Consider the following 19,116-nt stretch of genomic DNA (forward strand, 5'->3'; position numbering starts at 1 on the left):
CTGGGTATACAGGCATCATACATTTACTTTATTATCGGACCACAAACATTACCAATCAAATAAATTAGCAAATTCAAGCAAAATGAGTTCAATGGGATACTGGCTCCGGCTCAAAGATAGTTTTTCTGAACTACCTTTGAGTTTCCCCGGCCATTGCCCGGCTCAATGTGCAGCCTTTGTAAGAGAAAGCAAATATAATGAATTCCAAGCCTGGTTGTCTTCGACCAGAAAAACATTTGTGAACGGTAAATTGGACATAGAACCCAGCAATTATCCACATTATATGCAAAGCTATAAAAAAGATTCTATACCAACAAAAATTTAAATCAGAGAAAGTGCATTGTTATTATACTATCTGCAAAAATGGTCCATAACAGTGAAGAGACTAACATTATGAACTCGGTTTTCAGACCCAACCAAAGAACATAGAGTGCATAGAATGTACAATTAAAACAGTCTATCAATTCCATATTGAATGGCTAGTCAGGCATCATCAGCATCACTACTACCAAATATAGCTTCTTGAGGTGACGAGTAGTTGCTCCCATCAGGACCCAACACCTTAAACCTACTCAACAATAAAATTCACATCACTTCAAATGTTAAAAGTGCAACCACAAACATCAGTAATCAATTACCTCTCCAGGATAAATTTTCCTTCCTTGTACTTCTGGGTTTTCTCATGTGCAGCCTCCTGAAAAATGAGTAGCAAAACTTAAAGAGAAACCATTGAAAAACTGTGTTTACAAGTGATGAATAAAGAACAAAAATTACAAGCCATAAATTTTGAAAACAGATCTTACATATTTCCAACCCACAATTGAGCAACATCCAACGCAAAAAATGTCAACAACAGTGTGCAATCCAGTAATCATCATGCGCTCTTCTTTCTCTCCAAGTGTGACATTTACGCTGTCATGCATTTGGAAAGCAAAATGTTACTTGAAGCATTCGCATGTAAAATTTCCAAATGACATTGCTATCAATGAGCCTGCCTAGAATGCAAGAGATGATGGGATCTACCATCTTCTCAATTGGTCAAGCATAGGGTGGTGCTCAAATATAAAGAGAAAACACAATGGTAAAGCTTTCCCACAGGCCACAGGCAAGGTTTTCAATTCGTTGATGAGAATGAAGAACCCCTTTGGCTACTTCATAACATGCTGTTTTTGCAGCAATTTTTTCCCAATTACTAGGACGATTGATGAGAAACATTTTGGAAATTCAATGACATGTGCTCATTCAGTAGCCTCTCAGAACAATATAACCAGATTTTCTATGGAGTTTATACCACATTGAGAAATGATTAAAACTGACAAGTACATGTACTATATGAATCGTGCAAGCATGCACAAAGCACAACATTGATCAATATCATACCATATTCAGATATTATCAGATAATTCATAATAGTAGAATTGTGTGCATAAAAAGAGATGTTACCACCCGTACTTATGGGCTTAATACTAGCTAGTAATAAATTTTAAAAAAATATCTTAAATATTCCCAATGAGTAGTAAAGCTTACACTTTATCAAAGAGATAAGCCTTTCCATGCCTGCAATGGAAAGACTGTATACAGGAAAACAAAGGGTTAGAGTATCTGCATGTTGCATCATTTCAGATATAATTTGGGTGCTGAAACATAATAAAGAAGAGGGAATCAACACACCAAGTTGAAGAAAGACAAGATGCTACCAGTAGTCACTCCCAAAGGTCACTTTCATTATCATAATTAGACCGATTATTTTATCATAAGCATGAGTAACAAATTTAGCCAGAGAAGCCCCAGGTCTCTGATGGATGGCATAATCAGAAGACTTGAATTTGGCTTTAAGAAGAAAAATTATGAGTATATTGATAGCTATGTTTTAATAAACATAGTCAAAGTACTTTAAAAGAAATAAAATAAAATAATATAAGTAAATGCTTTACAATCTGAAACAATCCAATTAAAAGAAGCTAAAACAGACACTATTAATTTAATAGACCGGTCTCTATAATCTATTTCTGGACTTAAAATTGATCAAAGTTAAACAAGGAACATTTCTAAGGACAATTAGGTAACCAAATTTCTCAGTGGCAATTAAAGATGTCAAAGGTTGACAGTATCCACATTGGCCTTACCTGTCAAGGTTCTAAATAAAATGATCATTATACATACAGATAGACCATTCTTACACAATGTCAAAGTGAAAATTACGCAGTATGTATCATTTATGAGGTAAGGTGAGAAAATCAACATTAAAGCATTCCACTGCAAACCTTCAGCAGTCCACTCAACAGATTTGAACATAACAAAGTATGACATGGAAAACACAATAAAATCACTGGGCACTTTTCAATTCCTCATACATTAAAACACGTATGGTACTAAGAAGCATAACTTGGAACACTACATCAACAACCAATCCTAAGTCCCAAAATTTTAAGCCGGTTATGGATCCACATATATTCTTTTTCACTATCCAAAATTCATACTCTGTTACATTCTTTTTTTTTTTTTTGGTCCTCTCTCTGTTACATTCTTAATTGATATGTTATGTCCTCTTTTGATACTTGAAATACATATTATAAAAATTAAAAGAAAGCAAAAACTTATTATCAATACAAAGTCCCCAAATTACACTAAATCAAGGTCTCCCTTTTTTTGTTATTCATAATGAGCCTTCCCTGTTTCTATTCTTCCTTATTTAAAAAATTAAATTAAATCTTGTAATAGATTTATCAGTAAAGGCCTAAAGGGTCTTCCTTTTACATTGTAGACAAAAATCTTAACACAAGAAAGTCACACATGAACAAAACATAACAATGCATCATGCAACATTACATTATAACTTAAATAATATCCAGAAAAAGAGAGCAAAGAGATCAATCAACAATGGGGAAGAAGGAAATGAAACGAAAACCTTAGAAACGATATCATCAGAAAGAGCAAGGTGTGTCCTGCAGTGCTTGCAGCTATAGATGCTTCCTTCAAGAGTGATCACAAAAAGCCTTCCCATCTTTCTTTCCCTCACAAACACACCGCAATCAAACAATCTCTCTCTCTCTCTCTCTCTCTCCCTTTCTTTCCCTTTATAGCCACCGAAAACCGATCTCCATGTCAGACAAAATAAGTGAAAAAAGAGACCAAACTAAGCAAACCCATAAAGCAGAATGGAACAAAGTTCATGAAAATCAGCAGAAAATATAAATCAACAAGATGGGTTACCACAATGCAGATTTGTTCTTGATGCAGAAAAAAGTTTTATCTAGGATAAAAACGCAAATTGGGTTTTTAGTTTTTAAATTTTTGTTGATCTTTATCAGCAGTTACACACACAGCTAGAAAGCAATCGAATCGTTTCATTGTACTGATGTTGTTTTAGGTGTGCCCCTCCACATAAATATATATATATATATATATAATTTATTTACAGAGTTAATTATTTGGACCGGATATTCGGCTTTATCAATTTTAAAGAAGCACGCTAAAGACACATAAAATGTCACAATTTTATATCATAACTGGCTATATAAAAAATTGTAAATAGTAGAGATTTGATGGTGAGTTATGTGGGAACACTTCTACTAACTCGCTATGTGGCGATTTGTGGCACATAATTGTGTCATTTTATGCGTTTTTAACATTACTCATTTTAAAACCACCGCATATCCTTGGTATTGTGGTCACTCCACAACACTCCACAAGTATATACTTGTGGAGTGTGAGGGGCAAGGACCGGGATTTAAGTCTCTAGAAAGAAGTTTCACACATATATACACTTAGATTAGACTAGAGTAAAAATTCTATCTTATAAAAAAAAAAAAAAACATTACTCATTTAAAAAAAGGCCGGCATGACTAGTGACACACTTTGTTTAGCTGTTGTAACTTGTAGTATTAAAATTTTGTTTAAAAAAATCTTGTAATGTAATTTGCTGTTTAAGCTCATAATTTTGCTAAACATACCAAACATGTCACACGTGTCTAAGTGTAGACGAAAAATGTTCTTTCACACTTCAATTTTGAAATTCAAACCAATTTGACTTCTCTTTCATAAAATTTACATCTTATTTCTCAACAGAACAAAACAAAATGATAGTTCGTTTGGCTGGAGGACTTACCTCCATATTTTATGCCTAGTTGTCTACTATAGCCGCTGATATATCATGATTAATAACTACTATTAATAAAGTTTTCTAATTTTTTTTTTTTTTTAAGTGATTCTAATCCCATATTTCCCACCCCCACTCTCTGCCTAAAAAAAATTGTACATAACTTGTAGCACTTTCTTTTTAAAATCACCTTTTTTTTTTGTTTTTTTTTCCCTTTGTCAAAATATTTTTTTAGTTTTTTTTTTTTTTCAAGTTAATTTTTTGTCATTGCATGGTATTGTGCGAGGTCTTATATTTATTACGAATGGTAAATTAACCTTTTTTTTTGTTTTGGAGTGGGGGGGGTGTTTGTGGAGGGGTGGGTGTTGAGGAGATGCACTAATAATTCTTTTAATTGGCATAGTAGCTGACAGTCTGTGATTAATGATTTGCCATCAAGTTATTGATTGCCAGTAAAGCAGGCCAAATGAGCTGATGAAAATAATGTCAAATACCATAAATTTTTTCATAAACTGTTCACATTTTGTGCAGCAATTAGTATATAATAAAATTGTTAAAGAATTTTGTAGTTTAATTTTTTTTTTTTTAGAAAGTTTCAACTTATGGTGTCTGCTCTTGATGATAGCTCTTTTATCATCAGATCAAGACGCCAATCAGTTTTTGGTGTAGGCAGGGATTGAACTCTAGATCTCTTATACAACCATCAGAGACTTTACCAGTTGAGCTGACTGGAACCCACTTGTAGTTTAATTGATTGACAACTTTTGGTATTTTGATTGACACCTTGAGGTTTTGGTATGATTCTTGGACTTCGAATGGCCCTCTCAGGTCTATTATTCACGGCCCACTTACTAGGGAAGAGGAGGAGATAAAGGTTAAAGATCTTGCTTCTCTTGAAGGTTGGGATTGGGGAAAGCTTTCTTTGATCCTTCCTCCAAAAGTTTGCATGGAAATTCAGGCGATGCCTCGTTCTCATTTTGCAAATGAGGAAGACAGAATCATTTGGAACGTAACAGCTAATGGGAATTTTAATCTCAGCTCTGCATATAGTCTTGCCAATGGGGAAACTCCTCAGTTTTTTAATGGTAAATGGATATGGAAGCTAAGGTGCTGCCAAGGATTCAATCCTTTATTTGGATGTGTTTTCACAACAGCATAGCAACCCGAGAAAGGCTAGCGTCTAGAGGGATGCAAGTGGACACAATATGCCCGATGTGCAACCTCCATCCAGAGACTATTCTCCACTTGCTGAGGGACTGCCATGTTGTTGCAAATTGTTGGCAGAGAATCGAAATGGGGGGCCAAAGTATCGATTTTTACTCCTTGGACCTTCGTAGTTGGCTGGAAAATAACTGTAAAATGACTACAGCCTCAAACCAACTCCAGATTCCTTGGAGTGTCATTTTTGCCGTTGGAATATGGACTCTTTGGAACCATCGTAATAGGGTGGTTTTTAAGAATATGCCCGCTAATCAAGCCATTCACAAAGATGTAATTCATAGGGCAGTGGAGTATGCCCTTGTTGCTCAGAATACCATAACCAGATAGCCACGGATGGAAAGGTATATTTGATGGGAGAGGCCAAATTTGGGTTGGCATAAACTTAACACAGATGGCTCTTCTTTAGGTAACCTTGGTATGGCTAGTGGAGGCGGCATTCTTCGCAGTGAGTCAGGTACATGGATTAAAGCCTTTACTAGGAAGATTGGAATAGCCACAAGCTTTGTTGCGGAGCTTTGGGCTCTTAGAGATGGACTCAACATGTGTCTGAATATGCAAATTAGTGCTCTTGAAATTGATTTGGATGCAAAAATAGTTGCTGATTTGATGTGTAATGCTGAAACCTTGAAGAATGATAATGCTGCTATTGTGGCTGACTGCAGGATTCTCCTCTCCCATTTTCCTCAAGTCAAAGTGTCCCACTGCTATCGTGAAGCTAACCAGTGCGCCAATGCTCTAGCTAGACTAGGTTGCTCCCAAGTCCCTGAGTTTATGTACCTCAATTCCCCTCCCCTTTGTATTTTGAATGTTTTTCTTTCGGATTTGTATGGGCTGTCTCAGACTAGGCTCTGCCCTCCTTCTGTTGTTTCTGGTGCTCTTTAGTTGAATGAAATTCCTTTTTTTACCAAAAAAAAAAAAAAAATATCTATGATTCAAATTGTACCTTTTTTATTATAAGTTATAACTATCAAATTATTAAGAAAAAATATACATCAAATTAATGTCAATGGTTAACCCGTGTAAGTAATGTTTCTCTCCGATTGCAACTTTCCGACTTAAAATGTGAAAAAAAAAAAAAAATGGTCACCAACATTTCCGGACAGAAAACCTCTCCCTAAAATTCCTGATTGCTATAGTTGTTGTTGACTTCTTGTTATTATGATCTTAATTCATTAAAAAAATCATTCATGAAGGCCAGCAAAAAATAAAAACAAAAAAGACGGAAGGACAGAATTCTTACCCAACAAGGCTTTGGTGGTACCTTAGTAGGCAAGTTTTGCTCTATAAGATTTCTGATAGTGATAGAACCTCACCTTCCACTAAAATACCCTTATTGGGGAAGGAGAAAACACCAACATCAACTACAATAATTGGTGAACTGAATTGATAGAAGGGACATATTCATGCACTTTAAGACACCCATCCTCATCAGTTTCGCCACCAATTAGGTGGGTTTCATACAAAATAAATGAAAACAAAAGTTAGGCTATGTTTGTTTTGGCTAAAAAAGAATATGAAAAATATTTTACACCATGGAGAGTGTTTGGATTGGCCGAAAAATTTAGTCAAACGGAAAATGATTTTCGTGGACCGTAAAATAACAACCCCTGGAGTGTAAAATAGTTTACACTTCTATTTTACCTTCAAACCACTTACACCCATTTTCAACCTACTCGAATTGAGAGAGAGAGAGAGAGAGAGAAAGAGCTTACCCGTGACTCCATCACAGGTTCATGCCTCCTCTCACTAGACCATTGTCGTCGTCACTCACCAATGCTCCACCGTGACCCACCCACAAACTGTTCGAACCACCCTGGCCCACCCACAAACAAACTGATCAAACCACTATGCCCACCCACCCATTAACAACAACCACCGCGACTGGATCGGACCACCTCTACCTCAACAGGGCCTTTAGATCTCGCCACTGATCTTATCGTTGTTGCCTCTCTCTTTCTCTATCAAGCTTGCCGTCACTACTTCTGTCTTTCTCAGATCTCACCACCGTTGCCTCAGCCCTCTCTTTTTCTCTCTCTCTCTCTCACGATCTAGTGTTGGGTTTGTGGAATTGAGATTTTCATTTTTTTTTTTTTTGGGTTTATATATTGGGATTTTAATTATAATGTGTTTGGAAGCTGAGAAAATGTGAGAAATGGGTAGAAAACATGTTTTCTAGAGCATTTTCAAGAACAAAAACAAACACATGAAAATATTTTCCAACATATTTTTTGGAATGCAACCAAATACCCAAAAATATTTTCCTTTCCCAAAAACATTTTCGGCTAAAATTGTTTTACACTGAAACCATTTTACATTGACCCAAACACATCTCAACTGAACATGTTGACCATCTTAGCCCCAAAAGGCCAAATCTAGTCATGTACTCCTCTTTGCGTTTGCGAATTTTTAAGAATGTATATATAACTTCAAAAATACCCCCCCAAAAAAATGGAGGCAAAGCCCAACATAGCTCACACTGTAAGGGCCTAACCTATAGATCAACAATCATTGACAAGATGGAATCCAATAAAAAAATTTACTGCCTAGGCAAATGCCCAAGAGGAAATTAATCAAGAAAAGTACAAAATTGTTATCCCTTGCAAAATAATCCAGTTGAAATACTACTTAAAAGAAGAAACTCTTTCTTGAGGAAATACTCTCTCGACTAAACCTATTCTCTGAGGAGGCCACACGATGTGGGTCACCCTTCCTTTAACTAAACCAAGAGGAATCTGCCAATAAAAGCATGCACAAGTTAGGCAAAGTGCTTAGGAGGTGAAGTGAGAAAGACTATATGCACTTCAAAGTGCCATGAATGAACAGATATAGCAGACACATAGCTTAATTTCCTTGCACACAAAAGCTCGTTCCAGAAGTTTATCATTTACAAACAAATGTTTATTGGTGTTTAGTAGAGTAGTTATGATACTAATTCATAAATTTTGTGCTGACAATGTGAACTGACTATGTTTACCAAAATCATCACAAAGTTTTCACCACAAGTAGAGAGTAATTTCCTGAGAAAATAAATAGCAAATTTAACTATCTGCAGCCAAGTGCTTAAAATTCTGCATCATCTGGCAACTGAACCAATATAATTTTGGCCATAGTCACAACACTTAATATTTTTTTTGTTTGGAGAGGGGGTGGGGGGTTCTTTTTCCATATTAAACTTTCAGATACTATCTTATTCAAACAAACTATAAAAAAAAAGAACAGTGGAAAGGGCAACTTACTGGGCCAAAAGATCTGGAATCCATGCTAGAAGCTGAATTATCACCCTCTACCCAGCAATGTCCTTTGGGAACCTTCAACACATCATCATGAGAATTATGAGTAGCTCCAATCCAGTCTCCTGGTAAGGCAATTATTCTCTTTATGTGTTTCTCCTTGTGATTACTCGGGGAGCTGCAGAAGGTTGTAACTAATATTATCAGACTGAAATGCTGGCATCAAAGATTAACTAAAAAAAAACAATAACAAATGAATCATCATACCTTTTGTATACTTAGTCAGTTACATATGGTCAATACTCAATATAATCATAGGAGAAGGAAAACAAAACACCATATGTATAAACATTAAAGCATAGTGACACCCAATATTGGTCAGAGCCCAAGATTTAAGTCAAAGATTGGGATGCATGCAACTCAGATGAGATTAAGAAATACCTAGGCCACTGACCAAATCGGTCCAGTGCAGCTCAATGCTCTACTTGAGAATAGGCTGCTTGTCATCGACAAATCAAGCCATGCTCAAACTTTGACTTGAGGCTCGTTTCTTTAGCTAGTCAACTCAAGCACAAGCAAACCTAATACCAACTCAGACTGGTCACAAAAATGGGAATAGCAAGGACTCACTAACACTTTAAAAATTATTTATAATAATCAATTAGCTCAATCAACTGAATTAGTAGGAGTTATACCCTAGTTAATTGTAATCAAAACAATAAAGCTCAGCTGTGGATCAGGTTTGAATGTGGTTTGATCCACTAAACAAGCCAAGTCATGGCAACTTAACCAGGATTAGTAAATGGTTATCTAAAACTCAAATTCATTTTACCTATGAAAAACTTTTAGTTGACAGACTATCATCCCAAAGCTCAGTTTGGCTTTAGCTTACTACAACCCTTAAGCCTACCCAAAGCATAAACTTAACGAGAGTACATTTTCTCTAGAACACCAAAGACATGAAGTTAAAGTGTACAAACCCCAAATTTATGTAGCCAGCTTTTCTGGAGGAAAAGAGAGATGTCTCCCAAGTAGCAGTTGTCAGAGATCTATTAGCATATCTGCAAAGTACGGTTGGAGCTTGAATAAGTTTGTCACAATTTTTTTTTTTCAGTCAATTGGTATCACCACCATTTAAAGGGTTGGATTGCTTGATGCAATCAGGAATTAGGTTTCTTTGAAATCAAACTCAAATGACTAGGAATATGTTAATTCCAGACAACCAAATCTACTTTGGTTAATCCTGGACAACAGTGCACTGCTAGTTATGTTGTTCAGGAACTTACGCAGAAGGTATAACCATCTGTACTTGCCCCCCACCCCCCTCTTTTTGTTAACTCAAAACTTAAAAACTAACACTTACCTCAAATCCCACATTCCACTCTTCCCTAACTATCATCTACCTAAATTAATTATCCATTTCACTCTATTTTCAGTCACTCTATGAACTCCTAGATTTAACAAAATCGAATTTCACAGGGGAAGAAAAATGAGATCAAACTAAAATATTTCAAGAAGCCTGTGCAAAGTACATGGTCATTTCTACCCAATGCAACTTCAAATTTACTCATATAGTTTTGTCAACACACGCTCTTTTACAAACCTATTTCCCCCTCATATTTTATAGTCAAGTGTTAATCCAGAATGCTGAATGGAGAGCCAATCAGAGAGAGGGCTTGGCAGCATTTCTCAACATTATCACAAAATCTAGGTTATCACAACTTTCTCTTCATTGATATGTATAATACAAAAACTTCTAGCACTAGCATATTCAAACACATTAGAATATATATTTTTTAATTTATTTATTTAGTGTGCGTTTGGCACCAGATTAAAAAGCTCACTTATTTTACCATTCAGTTTATTTTTGGTACTATTTATGGGTTTTACTGCATTTTTTGGTACTATTCATGAGTCTCATTGTACTATTTCAGCTAACTTTTACTTTTATCTACGGTACTTTCAGCAAAAAGTTTTCAGTTTCAGCAAAATAAGCAGATCACAAACATACTCTTAGTATTAGACAATGTTGGTGCTAAGCCTTTGCATGTGCTTAGAGCCAGTGGAGAAAGAGAGCTACTTAAACAACACCAGAGGAACAACAAATTACCAGAAAATTACCACATCGCCGTGTGAAAACTCGTACTTTTTAAGGCAAAACTTCTCCACCAAAACATAGTCATCTGCAACCAAACACATACATAGTCAAACAACAAAATTCACACTTTTTATGGCACAGCACATTGTTCGATTCTTATCTTTCAAGAAATGTACCCGTAAAATTTCTGGCTCGAGGATTAAACGTGGGAGACATAGAAGCACCTCGCACTGGAACAATACTTGCATACCGATCAGAAATAGTAAGGCCAATGAGCCCACAGGTTAAAAACTTCTTCACAGAATTCCACAAAAGACTTTGAGTTCCCATTCCAAAGTTTCAATACAAATAAATATATCAGGAGCAAAATGGAACCATCTGTAACAACCATCAGGTTATTCAGCACAAGAACTAAGTAATTCAGATAGCTCATCAACAACAAGTCTACAACAAACATAGCTATTGACAAGAAACTGATCAATACCCATGAACGCATTTTAACAAACAGCTTGTAGGCAATAGTAAATATCCACAACAGCATGCACCTGTGATATTTGCATGCCTCAAAAGCAAGAGCAACACTCAATGAACAGCCAAACTACGAATACCCATTTGATAAAAGTTGAAAGCAAATGCAAATAATGTTCATAATTTTAGTGCTCAGCAAACCCAAGCCAAAAAATAAACCATTCTCTGATGGGAAAATTAAAAATGATAAATAAAAAAAGCAATACCGCCATACTTGAAGGAGAACGAGGTGTTTGGGGTGATCCAGACAGTGCTGTAGCTGCGAAAGCTCCAACAGAGAGTAAGCTGATATTATATGTTGCCGCGAGTGAGAACGTTGGGTGAGGAGTCGAGGGGGGTTTCCGAGTTTGTCCTCTATTTTTTTTTTTTTTTATGAAAAAATGTTAGCGGAAGTAAGTTCATTGGTTTTTATAAACTTATTTTTTCAAAATTTTTATGGAAAAATAAAATTTTATTAATTTAAAAAAAAAAATTTAATGAGTGATATTAAAATTTTTCTAAAATGATTTGTTAAAATATGTGTGGTGGGCCTTTTTTTTGCAACTCTAGGCTAGATTGTCTCCTTCCACGCTATGTCCCAATGGTTCTAAGATAGGAGAGTCGGGACTGGCTTGACTGCAACACACCCCAAGCCAACTTATGCACAAGTTAGAGCCTCTTTGCTGGGGCCTTGGACACGTATCCACAATAGAGGATGCAGTTAAAAAAAAGATATGGCAGGCAGGTAATATGACAAAAATAAAACGAATATGCTTACTATCAGCCAAAAACAAAAAAAACAAAATTAAATCATTTTCTTAGTAAAGGAGGAAATAATACAATGATATAAATGCGGCAGAAATGAGTTAATAAAAACAATTAAAAAAAAAGGAAATAGTATTAATGCTTGATCAATAAAAGAAGAAAGATTAATCTGTCGTGCTTGATTTCTTAACGAAGTCAAGTCCAGGAAGGAAACCACTCTTCAATGTGGGCAATCTCATAGGGAAGTTCTGTCACAAAAATCGCCCACTTTGAGAGAATGGACCTACATGGCTTATCTTCGAATTCCTTAATCCTCACTAGAAAGCAGGCTGTTAGAGGGAGAAAGGGGAATAGCCTATTGGTTCATGCCCACCATCACACTCTTGCTCACTCTCTGTTTTTCCTTTCTGATTCCTTTTTCCTTTCTAAGTTTCATGTTTTCTCTCTTATCTTTTACCCCTTTCTTACTTGTTTTTCCTCTTGTTTTATCTCTAGTGTTTTCCTTCCCCCTTCTTCTATTCTCCTCCTTTTTGTTCCTATTGTGCATAGCTAAGACCCTTTTTATCCTGTCTGCCATGATGGGTTTTTACTGTTTACCCCTTAACTGCTTTTGTCCTGGTATAGGTGTCCTTCCCAAATCACCCACTGGTCTATTGACTGCCCAGTTATCATCACTTACCTATGTTGGTCGTGCCACATTCCATTCCCAGACAAAATAGTTTTATTTTGTCTTCTAGCTCTCCGTGGCATTCCCATTTGGATAAGGGTGGACATTCTCTCTTACTAACCCTTATGGCATGCACCTAGTGATTCCAGCTTATCTTTCCCTTTTTTGGGTGGTATGTCATCCCAGCAAGACATTTTCCCAAAAAAAAAACTTGAGTGAGAACCCTAGAATAGGCTTCCCCCTTCTCCCCACCGCTAGACCATACCCTCTCTTACCTCTGACCCATGGCCCACTGCTCCTGTATTGGCTGGGTACAAGTGAGTGGTGCCTAAGCCTTATGCGTGCTTCACTTCCATGTGAGTCCAAGGCTTGTCTACCGTTCATGTGTTTGCCATGGCTGGGGGCTTGTTTGGTCTTTGCTGCCCGTTCTGCCACTCATTCTTAACCTCTTGTGGCGTGGATAAGTTACTAAGTCTTCATTCTTTGTATCTTACTTTCTCCCTGAGCTGGGTTTTGTTTGGGCATGGGCTTTTCCTTCTTCAATCTAGCCCTTGTCTTCTTTGTGGGTTGGCTGACACTTCTGTCACGTCGCCTCATTGCCTTCGCCATGTTGCATTTTGGTTTGTGCTCGCTGGGCCTGTCGCGCATTTTCTCTTCTACTCAGTTCGTGTAGCCTAGTACTACTACTGAGCCTGTTCTCAAACTATTTCGGGCTTCCTTGGCCTATTTTATTCCTTTGGGCATCCTTAGCCCGCTTCATTCCTTTGAGCATCCTCAGCTCATTCTAATCCTTCATTCCCATGGGCTTTTGCTAAATCTTCCAAGCTTCCCCGGCCCAATTACCACATCCTTTACTTTTGGGGTTTATTAGCCTTTTTACTAACCCCATTTACTAATTCTTTCATTTGGGCTCCTTTGGCCTATTTTTGCTTGCTTTCCATTTTTCATAATTCTCATGGGTTTATTACTTCTTTCTTTGGGCTCCCTTGGGCTCGCTTGCTTCCTTTAGGGCTTTTTGAATATCTTACAGGCCCATGAACCATTATTCCTGCCATTCAGGTTTAATGGTTTTCTTCTCACTGTGCTAATTCTTCTCCATTATTGTCTCCTATATTGTTGGGCTTTTTCTTGTTATTGGGCCTTCTTGCCAAAGTGGACATCAATAATATGTTCTAAGTGCATCCATTAAGAAAAATATACAAAATCCTCTTGAATTTAGTAATTAAGGATCGAAGACTTTTAGGACATGTAATGAGGCTTTAAGGCTGTTTGTACCCCTTTCTTTTGATGACCAAGCCAATGTTGGACTTATTGGATTCTTAGCAATTCATGTGAGAATTGGTCATTGGGTCATGGATTGCTAAGCAGAGGAGAGACTTGGATACTATTATCCGGAAGCCTAACACCTCTTTAAGTATTATCTTCTTGTATGGATGTCTTATAGATGCTTTTACAATATTCTCGTCATTCCTTTGAGGTGATAATGGTTCCACTAGTTAGATTTACTAGTTTGGAGAGAAACATTTTCTTTTATATATGTATCTATACGTGTGTATATATTTATTATTTTTTTTTACTGTATCAGTATCAATAAAATCTTTTTATAAGTTTATTTTTTATAAGATTTATATTGTTTTTGTTCTTTTTTATGATTTTTTTTTTATATGTATGTATGATTTTTGAAACTCAACTTATATTAGAAATTAATCAATGTTTTGATCTAACGATAAAGAGCAATCATTATGGAGTGAACGTTATAGGTTAAAATTATATCATATTTATCAAAAAAAGAACAAAATAAACCTCTTAATTATGAACAAAATACTTAATTCATTGTGATGTTGTTATGTGAAAATATCATAGTTGCCCAATTCCTCTGGGATGTGCAAAACCCATACAGAGTGAGAGACAAAATGAGTTGGAGGTGTTTTGTCATCCTTAATGGTTTTACAAGAATGGTGGGGATTTGTGCAATACCCGACAACATTCAAGGATAGATGTAGACCCATTCGGCTTCAATAATCATTTCAACCATAATGACTTAAAAATTAATTAGGTAAAGATGAAAGTGAAATGGGAAAGGTAGTCGTGAAAATGTTACAAGAGAGAAAACAAATGTAGTACAGGATGAAAATAGAATATGCATAAAAAAATAAATTATAATTAAATAGGATATGTATGAGAAAAGATTAAGTTACATAAAATAATTTTAAAGTATATATTACATAGATACATACATATATATATATATATATAGACATTTTGGGTGAGACAAACCTGCACAAGTCAAGTAGGACAAGAAATTTTTGCCACCGTATATTTTTACATATGTTTAATGGTTTACACATAAAACAATACCGTAAGAAATGTGTTACATTCAAGATTTTAGGGGTTCATTTTTAAGTAGAAACCACACCAAGTCTTGTGTACTTTTCCTTTCTTCTTTTGATCGTTCAATGTTTTTTTTTTTTTTTGGGCTTTATTTTCAAGTTGTACCAAACACAAAAGTCTTGAAAAAAAATAATTTAAAAATGTTTAAAACAAACAAAATGTTAACATTTGCAAATCATTCAAGGATTACTGTTTTTGCCAACGTTTGGTCTTAGATAGCCAACATCACATTATTGGCATCTCTTTAAAGTTTACATGATCCAACCATATCTCATCCCATTGTTATCTCTATATTGAGTTGTTTAAATCGGGTGAAAAAACACCATGTATCTGGTGTATATTTCCTCCCTATCGCATGAGGTGAACCCCACACGTGTGGGGTCTACCCCCATGTGAGAGGAGGGATACATGCTTTAGATGCCATGATATACCTCCTACTAAATAAGAGTCAAGTCTGTTAACTTCATGCTCATAAAAATTAACTTCATGCTCATAAAAAATTGGTATTTCACCGGGAAAATAAATAATGGGGGTGCTTCATTTATTTACTTATTTATTTTAAACTATATTTGAAGTTTGGATTACAAGTTCAAGAATTCTTGCCGTTTAATAGTGCAAGGCGTGTTTAGAAAAACTTAACAAATAGTACAAAGCAAGCCAAGTGGGGTATTCTTAAGGCGTTCAATATGTGTACACGATTTTCATTGGTACACCAACATAACAAGCTCCCAATCTAACTCACATGATTGGTGTGATCGCCAAAGAAAGTGGAGAGGAAGGGTGGGTGTCTTTTGCTCTAATTTCAAAGCTCTATATCCATGTTGACATGATCACACCGCATGTTGGAAATAACACATTCTGCTTAGCCTATTAAATGTCACTTGAAATTTTTACAACATAAAGTACAAATCATAGTTCAGCTAAGTAAAACGTTTACAGTCCAAGGAAAGCAGGGTGTAACTTGTAAGACTAGGTACTTAAGAGGAGGTAAATGCATCAATAATGGTAGTGTGGAGAGGGTCACTCAAATGGGTAGCCCAATTGTTGAGAGGACCTTTTCCAGTGACAGCAGCTTGGACAGCAAAGCCAAGGAATGCAACCATGGCCAAACGGGCATGCTTGATCTCTGCCAATTGAAGAGTGGCTTTCTTTTCTGGGTCAGAGGCTAAGCCAAGAGGATCAAAGTACTTTCCACCAGGGTAAAGTCTCTTTTCAGGGTCCAACTCTCCATTCCTTTGGAACTCGATGTATCCAATGACTAGAACCTCAATCCATATCAATGTGGTTATGGAAAATGGAAGTGGTTGGCCAAGGTAAGATGAACCTTCAATCAGCTCCACCTGAAACAGCAACAATTTAAAGTTTTTTTTTTTAGCTCAGTAGGTTTGAATTCATTACATGCCCTTGTCATAATTTCAACTTATTAAGCCTTTCTAGTTTTGCATTATTACTGCTATAGTTAAAAGGAAAATTGCAAATACATCCTTTCCTTTATCCCATTTTTAGTGTTTCATTTTATGCTCTACCAATTATAATTTTCCATGTATACTTTTAGTCTCCACATATAAAATTATTTAATTATTCTTGATCATGTTATAATTGTATTGGTTCTTTCACAGTTTCACCCATTTCATGCCATTTGGAGTTTGGAATGTACACTCTTACTTTAAAAAGCTGTCAACAATATTTATTATTCTATCATTCTCCCAATAAAATGTTTCTAAAAATAGTTCCTAAACTAATGCCCTAAGGTTATTGATTAACATTTTCCTTAAAAAAATACTGCTTGTGTGGACGAGGACCCTAATCTCATCTAGGTGGTTTGCTGAGATGATTTCCGAGGATGCCCCTTGGACTTCAGGGACGAGCACTCGTTGATCTGGGGGACGAGTATTAACCATAGAAGGCACATAAGATTAAAATATCACAGAAGGACTAAAGTAGACTTGGCACAGGTTACGAGGAGAGTGAGAAGAGAAGGGAGTGGATTTCCAAGGATGCCCCTCGGACTTCGGGGATGAGCACCTGTTGATCTGGGGGATGAGTAGTAACTATAGAAGGCACATAAGGTTAAAATATCACAGAATGACTAAAGTAGGCTTGGCACAAGTTATGAGGAGGGTGAGAAGAGAAGGGAGTGGAAGTTATCCCCTTCGCATTAAATGAAAGACAAACTACTTCTCTAGTCGCATTAATGAGGAAATGAACATGAACAGTGGTGGCCCAACTTAAATTGTATGGCAGAAGCTTACCTGTATGTTCTGGATGGGACAAAAGTCCTAAGAATGCAATCTCAACCCTCCAAGTGTAGCATGAAGTGAATCGGTGTGTAAATATAAAAGGGAGATGAAGATCGTTAAAGAAGGGGGGAGAAAAGAAAAGAAAAGAATTTGTAAAAGAGAGAAAGCAAAACATTGATATATAAAAAGATCTTCCTCGGGTTGGACCGAGGATCCCTTTCTTTTTGATAATTGAGTGCTCCTAGTCCTTTACTTGGCATCTCTTTTCATTTGTAATTAACTTTAGCTTATCAAGTAGTTAATATCCTACCCATTTTTCTAACAAATTCATTGTAGTAGGCTTATTGGGCCATTATCTGGTCGTTCTTGGGTCTTAGGCCTGATTATGCCCTTGCACTACTATTTTTTTTTTAAAATTAAAAACTAACACGACGATAAATATGACAATCTAATTAGTAAATATTAAAAAAAAAAAATTAGTGACGCATCATTTTATAAAACTTATAAAATAAATTCAAAATATTCTTAACATCTATGTGATCACTCGAGTCTCTTACTCAAACTCTCATGCATATAGCTTGCCATAGCCTAAAGCAACCCATTTTGGCCAATAACTCTATATCCCACTTGAATTTCACATCTAATACGTCAAAACTAGCGAGTAACGTTAACTATACAATATTTTTCACAACTTTTTAACATACCAAGTTATAATTAAAAAAGGATTACAGTTTCTATGGCTCACCATTAAAATAAATTTTGTTATTTACCTATCACAAGATTCACAACTTATTGCATTGAAGAAAAGAAGAAGAAAAGTTATGAAAATTTTGGGTTAAACAGTCAAACTAGCTTACAATGGAACCAATCCTAGTAACTACTGGAATTCTCAAAGAAGATTAACACACGCAAAAATGTTACAATGGAGCACCACATTACCAAAATACCATCACTTAATTACAACTAGCGAGTTTAAATTAGCTCAATACCAAAAATCGATTGGTGTCTCAGTTTAATGATAAATAGCGGAATCATCAATATAAAAAAAAAATTTACAACTATTCCATACCTTTCCAGCATCTTGCCAGGTAACTCCAGTGAGCCACTCGACAGTGAGAGCACCAAGAGTAGCCAACATAGCCCACCTTCCATGAATGAGCTCACACTCCCTAAACCTTTGCAGCCCAAACACCTCACTGTATGGCTGAAACGGTGTGGACTTCACGTCTTCGATCTCAGACCTTGTCCCAATAATCTCACCAGCCAAATTCTTAGCCAAGTTCTGGTCCAACGAGTCCAATTCATATTGCAAGTACTCAGCTGGCTTGCCAAGCCCAAATGGGTCGAACCCATAATCACCAACCAAGCTCCCATCTAACCATTCTGGAGCTTTAGCTCCTGGGTACCACAGTGGACGATCGTTACTGGGCTTTGAGGGTCTTTTTGGTGGGCTTTTCTTGGTCCCGAATCCAAACCGTGCTTGGATTCGACCCGAGTTTGAGTACACTTCTGGGAGCCTTGTTCCAATGAAGGAGGATGTAGCAGCAGTGGCAGCCATGGATTTCGGGCTGATGGGTTTGAGAGTTGAGACTGAGACTGAGACTGTGTGTGTGTGTGTGTGTGTGTGTGTTGGTGAAGGAGTTGGATTATATTTGGTGAAGAAGGTGGAGTATTTTTATCAAGGTTGATTGGATAATCCAGGGTGTGGCTTTGTGGCCGTCGGATGAGGGTGAGTATCCATCTGACGGGTGTGAAGGGCTCGGTCTTATCTTTGCCTTATCTGGGAATGGACTTAGTGGGTCCTTTGCTGGTCCACTCAGCTGGACGTTTTCTTATGTTCTTTGTGGCTGAGGTTGCACAGATAAGAAGTGGAGGTTGGAGAATCCATTTGTGTTTTA

The 19,116-nt window shown here is 36.5% G+C and overlaps 3 protein-coding genes across 5 annotated transcripts; all 3 read right to left on the reverse strand.

Annotated features, from left to right (window-relative positions):
• Nucleotides 1-320: 320 nt before the first annotated feature.
• On the reverse strand, nucleotides 321-3,367 carry LOC126692352 (protein yippee-like). Its single transcript, XM_050387937.1, has 6 exons — nucleotides 3,214-3,367; nucleotides 2,909-3,065; nucleotides 1,528-1,571; nucleotides 804-912; nucleotides 639-694; nucleotides 321-568 (listed from the first exon to the last, which is right to left on the reverse strand). The coding sequence occupies exons 2-6, from the start codon at nucleotides 3,002-3,004 to the stop codon at nucleotides 484-486; spliced, it is 390 nt and encodes a 129-aa protein (XP_050243894.1). The 5' UTR covers nucleotides 3,005-3,065; nucleotides 3,214-3,367; the 3' UTR covers nucleotides 321-483.
• Nucleotides 3,368-7,828: 4,461 nt separating this feature from the next.
• LOC126692350 (uncharacterized) lies at nucleotides 7,829-11,551 on the reverse strand. 3 transcript variants are annotated; one of them, XM_050387933.1, is made up of 5 exons: nucleotides 11,391-11,551; nucleotides 10,825-11,026; nucleotides 10,661-10,733; nucleotides 8,557-8,728; nucleotides 7,829-8,052 (listed from the first exon to the last, which is right to left on the reverse strand). In XM_050387933.1, exons 2-5 carry the CDS (start codon nucleotides 10,976-10,978, stop codon nucleotides 7,942-7,944), a joined length of 510 nt encoding a protein of 169 aa, XP_050243890.1. In that variant the 5' UTR covers nucleotides 10,979-11,026; nucleotides 11,391-11,551; the 3' UTR covers nucleotides 7,829-7,941. The 3 variants fall into 3 exon arrangements, with proteins under 3 accessions (XP_050243890.1, XP_050243891.1, XP_050243892.1); XM_050387934.1 differs by having other exon boundaries at nucleotides 11,383-11,551; XM_050387935.1 differs by lacking the exon at nucleotides 11,391-11,551 and adding an exon at nucleotides 11,133-11,199.
• Nucleotides 11,552-15,820: 4,269 nt separating this feature from the next.
• On the reverse strand, nucleotides 15,821-18,863 carry LOC126692353 (chlorophyll a-b binding protein CP29.2, chloroplastic-like). Its single transcript, XM_050387938.1, has 2 exons — nucleotides 18,288-18,863; nucleotides 15,821-16,318 (listed from the first exon to the last, which is right to left on the reverse strand). The coding sequence occupies exons 1-2, from the start codon at nucleotides 18,774-18,776 to the stop codon at nucleotides 15,956-15,958; spliced, it is 852 nt and encodes a 283-aa protein (XP_050243895.1). The 5' UTR covers nucleotides 18,777-18,863; the 3' UTR covers nucleotides 15,821-15,955.
• Between the last annotated feature and the right edge of the window lie 253 nt (nucleotides 18,864-19,116).

Source organism: Quercus robur, chromosome 7 (genome assembly GCF_932294415.1).
Source record: "Quercus robur chromosome 7, dhQueRobu3.1, whole genome shotgun sequence".
NCBI lineage: Eukaryota > Viridiplantae > Streptophyta > Magnoliopsida > Fagales > Fagaceae > Quercus > Quercus robur.